This window comes from Medicago sativa, chromosome 6, assembly GCF_051527215.1.
Source record: "Medicago sativa cultivar Bolivia chromosome 6, Bolivia_mono, whole genome shotgun sequence".
In the NCBI taxonomy this organism is placed as follows: Eukaryota; Viridiplantae; Streptophyta; class Magnoliopsida; order Fabales; family Fabaceae; genus Medicago; species Medicago sativa.
The window spans coordinates 3,120,040-3,134,514 of NC_140754.1; the positions used below are offsets into that span (position 1 = coordinate 3,120,040).

Here is a 14,475-nt window from a genome sequence, read left to right on the forward strand (position 1 = left end):
CTCAAAGGTGGTGGTCGGATCCCTTATTTTGTTTAGGTATCGATTGACTTCCACTCTTGTAAATTCTTTGTATGACTGTTTGATTCCAGGGTGGCTCCTTTGGTACACCTTGTACTAAGGAGTATTACATCGCCCTTGTTAATATATCCCATTTTAATTTCTTAAAAAAAAAAGAATATTGGCAATATATAGAAAAAAATTCATCTCATATTAAATCATGTCGTAATACTCTAAAACATTTTATGCGGTGATTCTTCTATTGATTGAATCATTTTAGTATCGCAAGATTTACAAAAATTGATGAACCTAGTGATTCAGTGAATTTCAACCAAAATAATGTATGTCGAAAAAAGAGTTTTAAAGACTTGTGTATGTTTAGTTACACATCCAACTTTTCATCCTTGCTCAACATTGCAATAGCTTCTGAACGCTAAATTACATTCTTGAGACTTATCAAGCAGCTAGCGGTTAGGTCATCAATTATCAAAAATCGACTATTTCTTTTAGTAAGAATACTAATTCGTCTTGCTGCTTCATTGTTACCTCCATGTTGGGGGTGAATGAGGTCATCGGTCTAAGAAAATATTTGGGACTTCCTTCTTTGGTGGGGAGGAATAAAAAATGCTATTTTAACTTATCTAAAGGAGCATATCTTTATGTCAAAAAAAAAAAAGGAGCATATCTGAAAAAAAAAATGTTCAAGTTAAACACCATTATTATCGAGTCAATTTAAGTTCAAATGAGTTCGACTCGACTTATTACCAACTCTAAACACCATTAAGATAGTTGGAATTCATATCAGATTATCAGTTGATTAGTTAGCTTTTTTTTGTTGAAAAGAGCATTCGTTAGAATCAGTTACTCAATTCTATAAATAGAAGTATTATGTACACCAATCACCATTTTTTGATCAATATATATTTTCCTGTGAATTTTACATTCATTTGAGCTATGAAGTTCTTTTATCTCTTTTTTCTCCTAATACTTTAATATTCTAATAGGCACACTAAACATTTACATTGAAACACATAAGCTCCAAAATGTGGGCCCAAACACATACTTAGCCTATTTACACTAGGGTCTGTTTGGTAAGCCATTAAAATGAGCTTATAGCTTTTAGCTTTTAGCTTATAAGCTCGTTTGACAAAAAAAGCTCTGTTTGGTAACGCTTTTTTACAACGAGCTTATAGCTTATTTCAGGAGCTTATAAGCTATTTTTCAGAAGCTACTTCAAGTAGCGTTTGAGCTTATAGCTTTTAGCTTCTCATTTTTTCTTCCATTTTTACCCTTACTTTATCTAAAACCCATGTATGGTATTTGATACCATATCTAAAACCCATGTATGTATAGCTTGCTGCTGGGTATGTTTTTTTTTTTTTTTGGTAACGTGTAAATTTTATATGAATTTACACTTTATCCAAGTTTTTATTTTTTGGTAACGTATTCAATTTCCATTTTTTTTTAACATGAATAAAACCCTTCAGTTTTTTGTACCAAAAAAAACCCTTCAGTTTCCACTTTATCCTTCGTTTTTTTTTATCAAGGGTTTTATTAAGGATAAAAACGAAGGAACTAGAGTATGAATTTCCATTTTTCATTTTTTGGTAACGTATGTTTACGTATGTTTTATCTAAATTGTTTTATCCTTCGTTTTATCCTTCGTATGAATTGAATAAAACTCATGATTCACTTTATTCATAAGATTAAAATGAACTGAAGGGTTTTATCCTTCGTTTCCAGGAGCTTACGAATTTATCTAAAACCCACGATTCAGTTTCCATTTTTTGGTAACGTATGTTTTTTTTGTTTGTTTTATCCTTCGTTTTTTTAACAATTTTTTTAATCTTATGAATTGATTATTTTTTATTTTATTCTTAAAATAAATTCGTAAACTTTAGTTTTTTTTATTAATGTATAATAACTGGAAACTGAATCGAAATAAATTTTTACCGAAAAACAATAATTTAATAAAATACAAACATTTATTAAATTTAAAATATTTAAATTATCAAATATCTTAGTATAAATTTTATATGAATTAATAATGTCCTTTTATGTAATTTTACATTTATCAGCTAGTTCAATCGCTAATTTTACCAAACACTTCAATTAGCTTATCAGTCATCAGTCATCAGCTAGCTTATCAGCTAAAAGCTATCAGCTAGCTTATCAGCTATCCGCTATTTTTACCAAACAGAGCCTATAACTGCAACCTACACAGCTAGATTTGAATCATGATTAGCATCATCATTCTTATTTTCTCCCTTGCACCAGAAATAAACATATAATATGATCTGAACAAGTCCTAAGATTGCTCCAATACCATTGCTGACCTGCAATATTCAACACAAATGTATATTAATTAGCCATTAACAATGGATTAATTAAAAATATTCCATCCAATTGAACTACAATTATCAAATCACAATATATATCTATATATATATATATATATATATATATATATATATATATATATATATAGAGATAATTAATTACCAGGAGATAAATGTCGAAGGGGTTGATGAGAGCATATGTTGTCCAACACAATCCATTAAGAAAGATAGCTAGAGAGAGCAAGAATGGCATGTATTTTACACTCTTTGTTTTTATAACATTTTCCTGTTCATTATATGTAACATAACATAAAAATGAGTTTGGAGTGAAATTATACTTTACAAATAAGAGTTTAATTTATGTGTCAATCTAATATGGACAGTTAAAAAAAAAATGCTCCAAAGGTGGACTATTATCAACTTTGGTAAAAAAAAAAAATAACAATGAAAAATAGAGAGCATATGTAATATTTTCTTAAAATTTGTTGAAATAGAAAAATTTATCTTTAGACCGAATCCATATTAGATGTCCTTTTAATTTATTTTCACCAATTAAATCGTATAGTTTTTTTTTCTTTACAAAACATTCAATCAAATCTCACCTTTAAGATAATATAAGATATTATTTTCCAAAATAACAATGAAAATATATCTATAGAAGTAATACATGATTGAATGTATGTGTAGTTTCTTTATTTTTTTTTATGAAAAACTATTTTTCATTTTTAGTGGATACATATTATATATTCTTTAAATAAACTTCAATACATATTTGAAAAAAATAATATTATGACTCTACATAATATATAAAGTATAAATGGGATATAGAAGTCACTTACCATGACGGTAAGAGGAGAGACATACATCATTATGTTCAAGAAACCACAAATAATACCAACCACTAAAGACCTCTTGTTAGTATCATCTAGTGTAAACATTGTTACAAGAACGATGAAGCCAAAGAAAAAAGCCTTATTAATGAAAAGTTCCTGAAATTAGGGTAAAAGAATAGTGAGTATAGAGAAAAATAGGAATGAATACATTAACAGAAATGTTATCAACTCTTAAACATTCAATCAAGCAACTTGGTTTTTGTTGAGACTTCAAATTAAATAGGTAATCGAAAAAATTATTACTAATCTAAATGACACTGCTGATTGTCATTTTAAATTATGACTGAGGAGATTTAAACTTCGTCTTACATTACAATAGTAAACCCTATACAGTTAAATCAGCCCAGTGGAGTAACCTGTCCTAGGACTCGGGAGGTCGACCTCGTGCTGTCAGGTTTGATTCTCATAAAATTAAAAAATATGTTAGTCAGCCTTTACTTGGTCCCCAAGCAAGCAGATATTAGTTTTACGTTGTTTGCGTGGGAACACTCCGTAAGTAGCCAACTATTGTCCTAAATTGATTCAATAAATTTTCATGCAATGATGCATGGCATGCATAACCACAATGAAAGTATATACGTACCCTTCCTTCGTTGTTGGCACATATATAAAATATGGTAAGATAGAAAAATCCCAAAACAAGTCCAACACCATTGATTATATCAAATGAAAAATTAAGTCCAATGACATTTGTGACGACCAAAATTCTGTCTGGGTGCACAAAAGGCAATCCATGGAATACCCAAAATGCACAATTCAACACAATTGCTATGTATGTATCAGACTTGAACTCCTCCATATCCCTTTTCTTTATAATTTTAACCAAAGTTGGAGTGCAATAATATGCAAATAATTCGTAACCATTAGCTTTACTATTCACATGTATAATTTGTATACCAAACCAATGAATAGTTAATAAGATATTATCATTTTCAAAATTAAAATTTCCAGAAAATGAAGTAAATATAGAAAAAAGAGTTTAATTACATTGGTGAGAGCAACAATCCGAAATAGATAACATTTCCTGCATTGAAATTTGATACAAAACATTAATAAAAAAAATGTAGGAAAAAAATACACGAATCACTTAACATAAAAAGTTATAATTATTCTTCATGCATGAAAGAATCGATTAACATAAAAAGTTAATTATTCTTCATGCATAAATTGATTATAATGCCAACAAAATACCTATAAGGCCAAAAACTTCACGGACTATTAAAGCGTTCACCATTTTTTATTGTACAAATAATACAAAATAGATTACGTCTTATCAACGATGATGAAGAATATATATATTTTTTTCTTGAAACTTGGTATCCGACTCAAAACCAATGATGAAGAATATTGAAACAACTGATGATTATATAGAGATTTTTCCCCCATATTTTTATTTTGTTTAAAGAACTATACTAAACAAACTAATTATGTTACAACAGTAAAGAACAATAAAACTAATTAAACAAGAACTCAACTTAATAAAAACACCACGAAAACATATGTTACAACAGTAAAGAACAACCTCGAGGTGGTTAAGACCCAACTCCTAGTTATAAGCCACATTTATAATTATTTTTGTAAAAATGTCAAGTTTGTTTTTGAAAAATAGTAATTTTTTGTGATCATCATCACATATTTACTTTTGGTTTTAATAACTAGTTTTTGTTTTTAAAAAATCAGTATGTATAATTGGAATTTTAGTTGTTTTTTGTGTTTTATGGAACAACTGATTATAATATGTTTTCAACTTATTTGAATAAACTCTTTAAAATAATTTATAAAAAGTAAAAACAACTTATATGAAAAAAAATATTAATTTCATTTTATCATTATTTATAAATATATAGTGTACACACACGTGCACACACTTTTTTTTTAATTTTAAATAAGGGTTTATATATAAACATGTATATCAAATTCGAGTTAAATTGCATGCAGAGTTTGATCTACCATCGATTTTATTCGAGTGGAATCACAACTAACTCGTTAAACTAGGTTAGACCTAGAAAAATTTAATAATTTACACCTTTTAAAAATTAGGCTCAAATCTCAATTATTACCCAACTCGTGATGCTAATTTGCTTTGCTTATACAAGTTTTAAACAAGTCTACGAGTACGACTCGTTTTCCTTACAAAAGAATGTTAGAGGCTTAATGAGTATGAATGTGACACTTTAGTATGGTGATTTAATTTTCTATTTTATAATTGAGTTGAAAATTTAAATTATTGATGCGGTTATGTTATTAAGTATTTGTCATGTAATAGGCTTGAGACATGAGAGTGTGCTCCTCCTTAAATGTTTCAGGTTCAATCTCTTTAATATCAATTTAGGTGGACTAATTTAGCTTCTTAAGAAAATGTAATTGTCATGTATATATTATTTTTCGATTAAAAAATATATTTTATTTTTCATAATATTATTTTATTATGAGGCAAACTCATACAAGTATACGAGTTCATTTCTTATAAGATAAAACGAGTTTGCTTAAACTCTCTTCAAATTCAGTAAATTTGGTTATTCCATTCCTATTTTTTTACCCATAATGTTATCATTCCAACTTGCTGAAACGGTGCAGTGTATTATCAATTAGAGAGATGCATATAGAACTCTATAAAAGAAAAGCATCACACACTCATGACAATGTTGTACATAATACATTACAGTTCTTGTACTAAGGATACTTTGTGGATTTGGTTTGTTCATAGGGAGGGTTGGAGGACTGATGTTAGTTATTCACAATGCTTGGAAAAAAAATGGACTTCGGTATTTGATCTTGAACTCCTTGAGTAGATGGATATAATGTTCCTAGTTGTTGTGTTGTGTCTATTGAAAACTTATAGTTGAGATATTATAGTTGCTATATCATTAGTTGGTATGGTTGACATGTTTACCACTAGGAGAGGTTGATATAGGGTAACTTGTTTAGGGAATAAATTGGTGCATTGTTGATTGGGATACCTTGAATACATACATCAATGATCATAGATAACACTCTCACAACATTGGATTAATATTTCTTATCAAAATAAATAACATTTGATTCATCATTCCTACAATTTGCACATAGCACAAGTACAACTTCATCTTATTTTTCTATAAATATAGTGAAGCCAGACAAAGGTAAGATTGCTCCATGTACATATGACTGACTAGTGACGGAAGCTTGTTCGGTTCATCATCATGACGAATTCCTCGGGGTCAACCTCACGATCATCTGCATGTTGTAAAACCAAAAATGTTGCGTAAAAATATCTCGCATACATTGGAAGAAATTACCAAGAATCAAACATAGGCAGTGCAAAAAATATGAGAAAATCATAATTAGCTACTAAATCTGCAGTTAAAAAGAATGTAAAGTTTTATATCGCACACTTAACATTTATATTTCAAAATTTATCATACAACAAACATGGACTGCAACTAAGGTGGAAAGTCTTATAGGTGGTCTACAATGGACTGTAATTTCTAACTGCTACATTAATCTTTAAATTGCAGTTCAACTAAACCTAACAGTGGATGCTCTTCATGGTGCCGACGGAGGAAAGGCCATGGCGATTCTCGGTGGTCATTTCATTTGGTGGTTTTAGGTAAAACTTAAGTGTGGAGGGATGCACAGTGTGAGATACAGAGTGATCTAAGGGTGTAGCTGTTGCTAGCAAACAAGAGTATAGTATAACATGTTGAACTCTCCATAAGAACTATGAAACCGATGCAACACTTTAGTTTTGAAATAACAAACTACTCTTTTTTCAATAAATACTGCTGTATATACAACTTAAATAGTTTATTCAAGTATATTCAAAATATGATCCACCCATATGACTCCTACCCTTCCTTTACATATTGACTAACATCAGGTACAAACAATCACAACAAACTCCTCTGTAATCATTCAAAAATACCCCTAGGTCTGCCATTGCTGGAACATTGACACCAGACCCATAGGATGAGACCCGTGCACGAGTATTCGCATCCATGGTTAAACGGTAACCCTACATCCTTACTAACACCAACTCTCAAATTGTCAGAGTAACTGACTACTGACTAGTGACCAACTAATTAGCACCCTATTCTGCCTTGTTAGCCAGCTGTGGCTCATGTCCAACACCATATCATGTGTTTTGTACCCAAAAAAGTGTAAATGCCAGGTGATATGGTTGTAAACCTAATATTCACTTTAATCTTTAACTCAGTTTTCTCCATTTACCTTTGTTTTCCACTGCTCACATATGTATACCCTTGGCAGTAGTGGGTTTCATTTCAGACCAAAGATATTGACCAAAACTGTTATCCTTAAATGAGGGAAGGGAGCCGATAAAAAGATATAATTTCGAATAAACAAGAGCACAAAGGCAAAAGAAGTCACTATTTCCTACACAATGGCTCTGCTAACAAAAAACTAATTATGGTAAAAAGCAATTTCAAGCACGAAAACTAAAAACAAGATCAGTGCACGCTTTACTTTCAAAGCAGAAAAATACAGGTGTTAAGTTCAAAGTAATGACACTGTATTATTCATATACAAACAAAACTATGTGAGCATAACCTAAAGCAAAAACATCTCCACCCAGTTCACTACGTAATGCAATGCAAATAAACTATGTGAGATGTACAGGTTTTACTAAAAAAAGAGCTACCGAGGATATGACTGAGGTAACTTACTATTTTGGTCAGCTTCTTCAACCATCTCTTGAATCTCTCTATCAGTGAAATTTTCACCAAGCTCTTTTGCAATGCGCTTGATGTCTGTTGTAGATATCTTACCCTGCAATGACCACAAATATGCAGTGAGAATCAAGAAGAAGCAAAACTAATGATGTATAGGAATGACGATCTTCACATTTTTGTCTTGATCAATAATATGGAAAGCTTTCATGAGCTCCTCTTTAGTGTCCCTTTCTCCTATTTTGGCTGTCATCATGTGCTCAAATTCATCATAGTCAATTGCTCCACTTCCATCCTTGTCTACATCTGCTATCATTTGCTCAATTTGCTGAAATGGTACAGTGGATTATGTATTAGAGAGATGCATATAGAACTCTAACAAAGAATGGTATCACAAAATCCTGACAATGTTGTACATAATCCATTGTTATTCTACATTCATTAGCAACTGAATCCCTATCTCTGAATCAGTAGAAGAAGAAAAACCACAGCTAAATGTTTAAAGAACAAAAGCTGATGGGTAGGGAAAGTTTAGCTTCAATTTTAACACACATAGAACTGGCTCGGTTCGTCATAATAGTTACAAAATACTGGGAATAATTTTCCACGGCAACAATCAATGGTGGAAATAATTATAACTTGCAAACTCTACTCAATCGTATGAAATTCGAATAAATGAATGTACTTGGATGTTTATAATACCTCTTCTGTCATTTCAAATCCAAGGGCCCTACAAAAATAAGAGGCATGTTATGAAAATATCATAGCCAATTAATATTTAACATGACAAACATTTTTGACCTTATGAATAACAACAATACCTCATGGCAACATTCAGCTCCTTAGCATCAATAGTACCTAAAAATCATCAAAGTCAAAGTATTAGCATAAAGGGGAAATAATATTATTGACTACATTGTTACTTTGATGTTAAAGTGAACTTGTAATACCTGAGCCATCAGTATCGAATAATTCAAAAGCTTCCTTGATCTCTTGTCTCTTCTGAGGCGTCAAATGGTGTCGAGCTCTTTGTTTATTGTTGAACCTCCTGGACTCCCCTCTAAGTATAGACGACTGATACGGAAATTGCATGTCAAAAGAGAGTCAATGATTGTTTCATGAATTTTTTTTTCTCAACCATTTATGTGATACAATAAAATAATGGGAACCTACTCATATAGAGAGATATTAAAAAATAATAGTTTGGAAATTTTAATAATGAAAAAAGAGTTTTAAAAAAACAAATGACGCAACAGGAAATACAAGCAACTCAGAGTGGTGAGACATTAGATAAAAAATGCTGATCGAAAATAATGTAAAAAATTAATTGAATCAAGTAGTGGATAAGATGAAAAGTTAGTTATCAAATTCGAAAGGGAATTGTTGATGTGAAGGAAAGATTAGAGAAGAGGATATCATACCATTGTTGTTTCGACTGGTGCACCAATTCACGACCACAATTGGCAATAAATTTAAGCCTACAAAAACACAGTACCTTATCAATTTTAAGAAATAACATTGCAGGAATAGAAGATATTGGTCAATTACAACTTTCTTTTCAATAAAAAACAACATCAAACATCTAAACATCTTTAACCGCTCCTCAAACTGAAGGAGAAGATGGAGTTGAACTAGTGATATCAGATTCTGATTTCACCAAGAGCATCATGACTTATGTATATTTGATATTTGAAATGTTGGCAGATATATTATAATGTACACTTGAAGTGCGTATGTATGCAGATGCAATACATAGAGAACAAATTGAATGACACCCAGGCAAATTTTTTGACAATTGACGCACATGTACTACTTGCTAGAACTAGACAACAGTCTTGACAACGATGAAGTAGTGTATCCGTATATGTGTATATCAGCAAAAAAAGAATAGGCAGTAAGAAACTCAGAAATGGCAACGAATGAGATAATGGGTTTTTCAATAGGCATACACAAGCACACACAACTCAAGCTGTGTGTCAGTCTTAGAGAATCAAAATTTGATATCCCTAGTACAAAATTTTCATGTGAAAGGGTTCATTTCCCGTTTTATTTATATCTTATTCGCAAGAATGGGTTCTAAGGGAAAAACTTAGGTGCATTCCTTAGTTAAGAACCATACGAAGAATGCATAATTTTCTCAAATGTTGATATTATCACAAAAAATGCCTTTTAAGTTAAGAATCATACAAAAAACACCTACATAAATGCACCTAAGTTTTGTTCGGGTTCTAAAACACAACATGGTGCTGCAAATGTAACTAAATGACAAAAAACTGAGTTTTTTAATCTGAACCCAATAAAGTAGTTTCAGCATTGTTAAATTGCTGATCTATTGAAGATAACAAAATGTTTAAGGGATACAACAATCACTTAAGAGCCATTGAGTGGTGCATGAAAAATGAGTGGCAAAAACATGGTAAAGTTCCTAAAATCCCACATAATACTGTTTGTGCCAATTTCACATAACCCTAAAATTGGAAATATATGTCTTATCGTCTACACATATACATCAACAACAACCAAGCCTTATCCCACCAAGTTGAGTCGGCTACATGAAACAAATGTTGCCATAATGTTCTATCATATATCATATTCCTATCCAACTCATTAATCTCAAGATCCTTCTTAATAGTTTCTCTTATAGCTTTTCTAGGTCTTCCTCTTCGGCTCTGCCTCTAGTGATTTGCTACACTAATCTGATTTACTCTCCTTACTACATAATCGAGAACTTATGAAAACGACTAACGAAATCTTCATAAGTTGTTTTCAGCTTATTTTCATAATCACATTTCACAATTGTAATTTTTGTTTCATTGATTATGATTGTTTTTTAATTGAATAGATGATTTAATCTCATTTCACAATGATTATACAAATTACCAAATTATTCAATTCTAAAGGAACAACACATAATAGCCTTCAAATCTTAGATCATTGAAGAAGAAGAAGAAGAATAATAAGCGCGAATTAACAGTACTAGCAACAAAATCATGGGTAACAAGGTATGAATCGAAAAAGAAACATTAGAAGGTTACCGGAGATAAGGGTTCCGACGCCGGAGATTGCCGGAGATTGCCGGAGATATGAGATTTGCGTTGCCGGAGAGAAAAGGAGTTGAGAGGGTTCGCGTTAAGTTTAGTGAAACATGTTAATATTTGTTTCGGTTTTAAAAAAATATATATTTTGAGTTAAAAAAATCAAGAGATTTTTTTTTTAAGATTTTTTAAAAAAATATGAATCTATTTTTGTTTACTATCGTAAATATTATTATTTTTTTAAATTTTAAGCTTTTACACTTTGAGTTTTTTGTTTTTAGAAAGAAAAAAAAAATATTTTGGAAAAGTTATTAGAATAACTTTTCATTTTGGGGTTAAAATTGATTATTTTTAACAAAATGGTTTTTAAAAATCTGAAACAAACATTATAAAAATAAAAAAGGTGACCTTTTGGTTAAAAAAGATATAGCTAAGCCTATTTTTTTTTTTAGTGTTAAGCCTATGGATGCTGTATATTATGGTGTGTGCGTCAAAATCATGGTGAGTTACTGTGAGTGATCCTGACATATGTGATAACAAACATACAATAAATTATAAAATTTCCCGTGAACTTACCTCATTCGGTAGAGACATTGTATAACATAATATATGCAGGAGCTAATATTCGAACTTCATACACTCTGTTTCTTCACATTTAAAATGTGAGCTTCAACCATTATGTTACTTGACAAAAAAAAAATATGGTAAAGTATCGTGTTTGATGCAAATTACATTATATATTATATAATTTGTTTAAGACTAATATTACAGAAAAATAATGATTGATTATGTTTGAAACATAAAAATGGTAAAAAAAAATATTAAGGGTCCGTTTGTTACAGATTAAAATAAAAATGATTTTCACATAAAATAATTTAGAGATTATTTTTTAGAGATTTTATGAAAAATCAAAATCTATTTTGCGTTTGTTTACCGTAGTAAAAATCACTTTTTCAAAACAATAATTTAGTTTGTTTGGATACAACTATATAAAAGCGATTTTTTTTGTTACAAAATTAGTTTAATCTTTAGATCCATATTTTCTCTTTCCTCTAAAAAAATCTATTTTTTGAGAAGCTGCTCTCAACAGCTTCTCATTTGAAGCTATTTTTAGATTTTTTTTAGATTCTGATTTTTTTAAAAATCTGTAACAAACGGATGCAATATTCTTAAAAGTGATTATTTTCTTAAAAAAAGTGATTTTTTTCTAAAAAAAGTTATAACTAACGGGCTCTAAATTACACTTACAAATAATATTAAAAAAAATTGAAAGAAAATAATTTTAAAAAAGTTAAAAACCAACTAATAATAGATTAAAACAATGTATCATACTAATAAAACAAAAAATATGTGTTAAAATATAGATATGATATTTGGTTCGGGTTAATTTTAAAAAATCAATCCGAAATTTGATCCGAGTCAAAGGACATCCAATAGCATTCAATTTTTTTTTAATTTATGGTTTGTGATTTTTGAATTAGTTTGCGGTTTTATTTTTGTTTAGCTTTGAATTTGAATACCTAATTGTTTAATCCTAATCTACTTTTTTTTTTTTGTATCACAAGTTTATCCTTCTTAAAAATTATACTATTGATTAGTGACAAATTTATCATTCTTATAAATTTTTTCTTGACTAAATTATATTTTTGATCCTTAAGTTAATTTCAGCTCACTTCATGATTAGGATTGAAACTAATGCAAGCGTCAAAATGAAAACCAATGCCCAAGAAACAAACACAAACCCTTCAACAACTTTATTCTCACCTTCACTTCACCCTCTCTTTTATGCAACTTGAATGCTTTCTTCTTTTCATCATTGATTTTCTTCAGCAAAACTTGTATAACTTCTTTAGAATGGCATAAGTTCAGAGAAACAAAAAGAATGAATCAAGGAGGAAGAAGGTAAGAAGAACAATAATAGATACATAAATACCTTAAACATGCCACATGCATGCATAAAACCTGCATGCCCCCAAGACGGTGACAACAACTCACACTAACATCTAGCGTGTCTGCCATGAGATACGGTGTGACGGCTTGAGCTTGAGAAATGCAATGTTTTCAAAATTCACAAGATATGGAAGGAACAGTGAAGAACGGTGAAACAAGATGAAAAACGAAGAAGGTTAAAGAACCAAGTGATGAAGAACAAGGAAGGAACGAAGAAGAAGAAGAAGAAGAAGAAGGATAAAAAACGATGAAGAACCAAGTGAGCAAGATGTTGAAACAGTGAAAGAATCAATTTAGGGAAAGAATCAGGTGATGATGAAAGTTAAAGAACCAGGTGATAGGGAAAGAATCAATTTAGGGTTTTTGAAGTTAGGGTTCATCAATTTGAAAAAGAAAATTTCCAATATATTGAATAAACAAACTGTGGCATGCCAAAATAAACCTTTGATATGTATCAGCCAACGTAATAAGAGGCTAACCAACATTTTGATAATGGGCGATGTTTTTTCGTTGAGTTTTTTTTATAGGAATTTTTTTCATTGATTATGTAACCTTTAAAAAGTATAAATGATCGATATAATATGATGTGATAATTTTTGTTTGGGTGGTAGAAAATGCTCTATCTTCGACCAACAACGAATTGGTCTAAGTGGTAAAGGATTTGAGCTTTTTAAGCATGCGGTTAGAGGTTTGATTCATAACTCTTCCTTATAAAAAATATATGGTTGGAAGGAAAGAATTTATCTTGCTTTCCCAAAAATTCCCTAAAGAAGATTAATCATTATTAAATGATTGTGGAAACTTTGTACCAATATTATGGTAAAAAAACAACAAAAAAAGCTCTATCTTATGTTCATTCCCATTTACATTTGGTCCAAACTAAACACCTAAATTCCGTCTTATACACTAATACTCATAGGTAACACAATCATTACATAACATTTGGATTCCTATTTCATAACCAGAAAGAATAATATCTTTTTATTATTATTATATATTATATAATATATACACAAAATGTTTTCTGGCGGAATGTATATATACAATGCAATATAGTCAAGTCAAACAATGGTTACTAGTCAATCTATATATGACTAGCAACGAAAGCTTATTTTTGTTATCATCATTTTGACGAACTCCTATTGGTCTGCACATTGTAAAGCAACAAACATTGCATAAAAAATATCTTGCAATCATGGAAATGAAAAAATTACCAACACTTATGCTATAAAAAATGTAACATACTATGGAAAACTAAAGTGGGTGTCGTGTTAGGAAATTGGGTTACATTTTATATCTAATAATATTACGATTAATGGAATATGATATGATTATGGTAACGTACTATTTTTGTTAGCTTCAGCAACCATCTCCTCAATCTCTCTTTTATTAAATTGACCTATAGCTCTTTTTTAAAGCGTTTGATGTCTTTTGCATATATCTTACCCTACAATAACAACAAACATGCACCCTTCAAAAAAAAAAAAATAAATAACAACAAACATGCAATGATAATCAATAATAAGCCACACTAATGATGTATAATATATTAGCATGAGCGTCTAAGTTATATGTTATAGTCAATATAAATTTA

General features: G+C 30.1%; 2 protein-coding genes across 2 annotated transcripts; both read right to left on the reverse strand.

Annotated features, from left to right (window-relative positions):
- Positions 1-2,213: 2,213 nt before the first annotated feature.
- LOC146912070 (bidirectional sugar transporter SWEET5-like) lies at positions 2,214-4,463 on the reverse strand. Its single transcript, XM_085720679.1, has 6 exons — positions 4,421-4,463; positions 4,220-4,253; positions 3,797-4,065; positions 3,176-3,321; positions 2,500-2,622; positions 2,214-2,333 (listed from the first exon to the last, which is right to left on the reverse strand). The coding sequence occupies exons 1-6, from the start codon at positions 4,461-4,463 to the stop codon at positions 2,214-2,216; spliced, it is 735 nt and encodes a 244-aa protein (XP_085576805.1).
- A 1,744-nt stretch (positions 4,464-6,207) lies between these two features.
- Positions 6,208-11,058, reverse strand: LOC146912071 (putative calcium-binding protein CML13). Its single transcript, XM_085718795.1, has 8 exons — positions 10,932-11,058; positions 9,318-9,374; positions 8,847-8,970; positions 8,718-8,754; positions 8,599-8,626; positions 8,072-8,224; positions 7,894-7,996; positions 6,208-6,445 (listed from the first exon to the last, which is right to left on the reverse strand). The coding sequence occupies exons 2-8, from the start codon at positions 9,318-9,320 to the stop codon at positions 6,381-6,383; spliced, it is 513 nt and encodes a 170-aa protein (XP_085574921.1). The 5' UTR covers positions 9,321-9,374; positions 10,932-11,058; the 3' UTR covers positions 6,208-6,380.
- Positions 11,059-14,475: the final 3,417 nt, after the last annotated feature.

Coding starts and splice junctions, on each gene's coding strand:
- LOC146912070 (XM_085720679.1), bottom strand. CDS start 4,463: ATGGTGAACGCTTTAATAGTCCGTGAAGTTTTTGGCCTTATAG. Junction 4,254..4,420: donor TGAAGTTTTTGGCCTTATAG/GTATTTTGTTGG, acceptor ATTTCAATGCAG/GAAATGTTATCTATTTCGGA. Junction 2,623..3,175: donor TCTCTCCTCTTACCGTCATG/GTAAGTGACTTC, acceptor TATAATGAACAG/GAAAATGTTATAAAAACAAA.
- LOC146912071 (XM_085718795.1), bottom strand. Junction 8,755..8,846: donor ATTCGATACTGATGGCTCAG/GTATTACAAGTT, acceptor GATGATTTTTAG/GTACTATTGATGCTAAGGAG. Junction 8,627..8,717: donor GAGCTGAATGTTGCCATGAG/GTATTGTTGTTA, acceptor TTATTTTTGTAG/GGCCCTTGGATTTGAAATGA.